Source organism: Haliotis cracherodii, unplaced genomic scaffold (assembly GCF_022045235.1).
Source record: "Haliotis cracherodii isolate W230 unplaced genomic scaffold, xgHalCrac1.p SCAF_1, whole genome shotgun sequence".
Classification (NCBI taxonomy): Eukaryota; Metazoa; Mollusca; class Gastropoda; order Lepetellida; family Haliotidae; genus Haliotis; species Haliotis cracherodii.
The window spans coordinates 5,894,080-5,896,521 of record NW_027266264.1 but is presented as its reverse complement, the minus strand read 5'-3'; the positions used below and the strand labels follow the sequence as shown (position 1 = coordinate 5,896,521).

Here is a 2,442-nt window from a genome sequence, read left to right as displayed (position 1 = left end):
GAATACCGTTCAAAGTGGTGTTAACCCGTTAATTTTATAAGTACAGAACATCTCTGGCTCCCAGCTTTTCTCAAACAGTAAAAGGGATACTGGCCTAGGCGTTGACACTAAAACAAGACCTTACTTATATCCCGTCGACATGGATAAGATGGTTTATTACAGGCGTTTTCTTTTAATGAAAACAGTATATTGAGAAAATGTTTCTGTCTACCTTTATAGATGATTTGGCTCTTGTGCCAAGCATCTGACACTTCCAAAGGACTTTCAGTTGTTGATTAATGCAAATACAGAAATATTTTCTTTGGATGATTATTAGAAATAGTATTTCATAATGCGATTTGCAGTGTATTAATTTTTGTCAAATTCTGTATTACTGTAATCGACCACGATATACAAATCATGATAGGATATTCTTTCCAAAGACATGGAACAATGTCTATCAAAGTGATTTCTTTTGCTCTTGACCTATGCGTCTATATCTTTAATATAATTATTCAAATGTAGTAATCTTAAATGATGGCAATTTGGTTTATTCTACATTTCGATTGATTTCACACTGAGCCTGGGGAATAAGGGATTTACTAATCAGACGGAGAAATTACTCAGAGCCGGAGCTGATATATTGGTTGATGTCAAGAGGCTGCCGCCAGTGATACCCATTGACAAGACACAGACATCTGACACCAACCATCAAATAATTTTCATCCACCTCAGTCTCAGATATTGTGTATTGGTAAATCCCTTGTCATAAATAGGCGATTCTCTGAAATTGAATGGTGGGGCTAATTCGAAAATGAAACAAAAGAACATCCCCTCACCAGCCCCAACGCATATGGACATATGGACTATTCGGAGACAAGTAAAGCATTTGGATCGGAGAAAGGTTCAAAAGCAACTTTATCTGTTTGATTTCCTTGAATAAAATAGGAGTATATGTACCTAGAAAGCGCATTAATGTAACAACACAGTTCTTGAAAAATATATCATTTATTACAGTGCAGAATACACCTCTATCAAGCCTTTTGACTACATTCTTGAACAATTTACAGTGTTGTAGGAGAGTAGTAGCAGTAGTTGAGATGAATGTTGGCAGGACTTCCAGTTTGAAAGGGAGTGGATCCTTCTCTGGCATTGTGGTTGTTGGTGTCTTCATCATCCCATAACATCGTCTCCACTGTCACCGACATCCCAGCGACGCTCTGACACACGCCTGTCTTCATCAGGAGGTAGAAGGGGGCAGACGTTGGCAAGGCTATCTCTTGAGCTGGAGCAGCATCCTCTCGGCAACAATAAAACAGCTTGGTGTCTTTGTTGAACTCACCATCGGGGAGGGTGCTCTGGTCTGAGACATGGTTCATGTTGTAGTTGTTCTCATCATCCCAAAGAAGGGAACCTTCCTGGAAACCTCCTGGGCAGACGCTGTTCTTCCTCAAGATGCAGTAGGTACCGGCAGGCCAACTCCCAGATCTGGCAGTGGTGCCCTCCATGATGCAGTAAGTATTTAAATATCCGTCTTTCTTCTTAATGCCGCTCATATTGGTGGTGTTCCAGGTATTTCCGTTGTAATAATCTTCAGTGTCTTGATAGAAAGCTCCATCCTTCCACTCACTACCAGGACAGCCATCGTTGGTCTGGGGCAGAGCAAAGGATCCTTCAGGCCATGTTGTAGGTATTTGTGTTGTAGTCGGGGCTTCAGTGGGGTTGGACGTTGGGGTTTCCGTTGTGTGTCCACAGTCTCGAGCATAGGAGACAGCCAGAGCAGCGGTCAGAATGAGAAGGACGTTCATGGTAGTTAGGTAGTCGTAACGGCGTGAGATGAGATCCGGACTGTGAGACTCCTCGAGACTTCAATGATGCTGAGAGAGCCATCTGTAACATTTATACATGGCAGAAACACTGTTGTCGCGTCATCAAAAGGTGTATATCATACTTCCGTATTGCGTCACAGATTGGAAACATTTGATTAATTTAATCATAGCTCAAGGCAGAGTTGCAGATGGTATAACAATGAAAGTTCGTTAATGAATTCGTTACTTACATATTGCAGATCGGTGTCCTTCTGTTCCTATGTATCACAATATAAGTAAACAGTTCAGAAAGGCTGCAATTCCTTTGTCTGTTGAACTCTCTTTATCAGCTGAAATGAAAATATATCGAAGCAGCGATGCTGATAATGCAGGTATCACCATTTGGAGATATTACAATACGCATTGCCTGAGATTGTATATTATTCGTTGTCTGAACTGAGAAGTATTCATGTAACTTGTATGTGGAAGCAATTTAGGTTCGTGGAGTACTAGGGGGCACGGGTGGCCCAGTCGTCTAAGGTGCCGCGATTCGCTGTGCAAAGTTGCATCCCTTGGGCACGCCACAAACCTATGATTGTGGGTTCGAATCCCGGTTCGCCTCGGCTATGTTTCTAGGTTTGTCAGCACCATACCT

General features: G+C 42.0%; 1 protein-coding gene across 1 annotated transcript; it reads right to left on the bottom strand.

Moving 5' to 3' along the window:
- Positions 1 to 1,043: 1,043 nt before the first annotated feature.
- Positions 1,044 to 1,787, bottom strand: LOC139459195 (uncharacterized). The gene has a single exon (XM_071240652.1). The coding sequence runs from the start codon at positions 1,785 to 1,787 to the stop codon at positions 1,044 to 1,046; it is 744 nt and encodes a 247-aa protein (XP_071096753.1).
- Positions 1,788 to 2,442: the final 655 nt, after the last annotated feature.

What these genes read in the sequence shown, in the direction of transcription:
- LOC139459195 (XM_071240652.1), bottom strand. Translation starts at nt 1,787, where the DNA reads ATGAACGTCCTTCTCATTCTGACCGCTGCTCTGGCTGTCTCCTATGCT.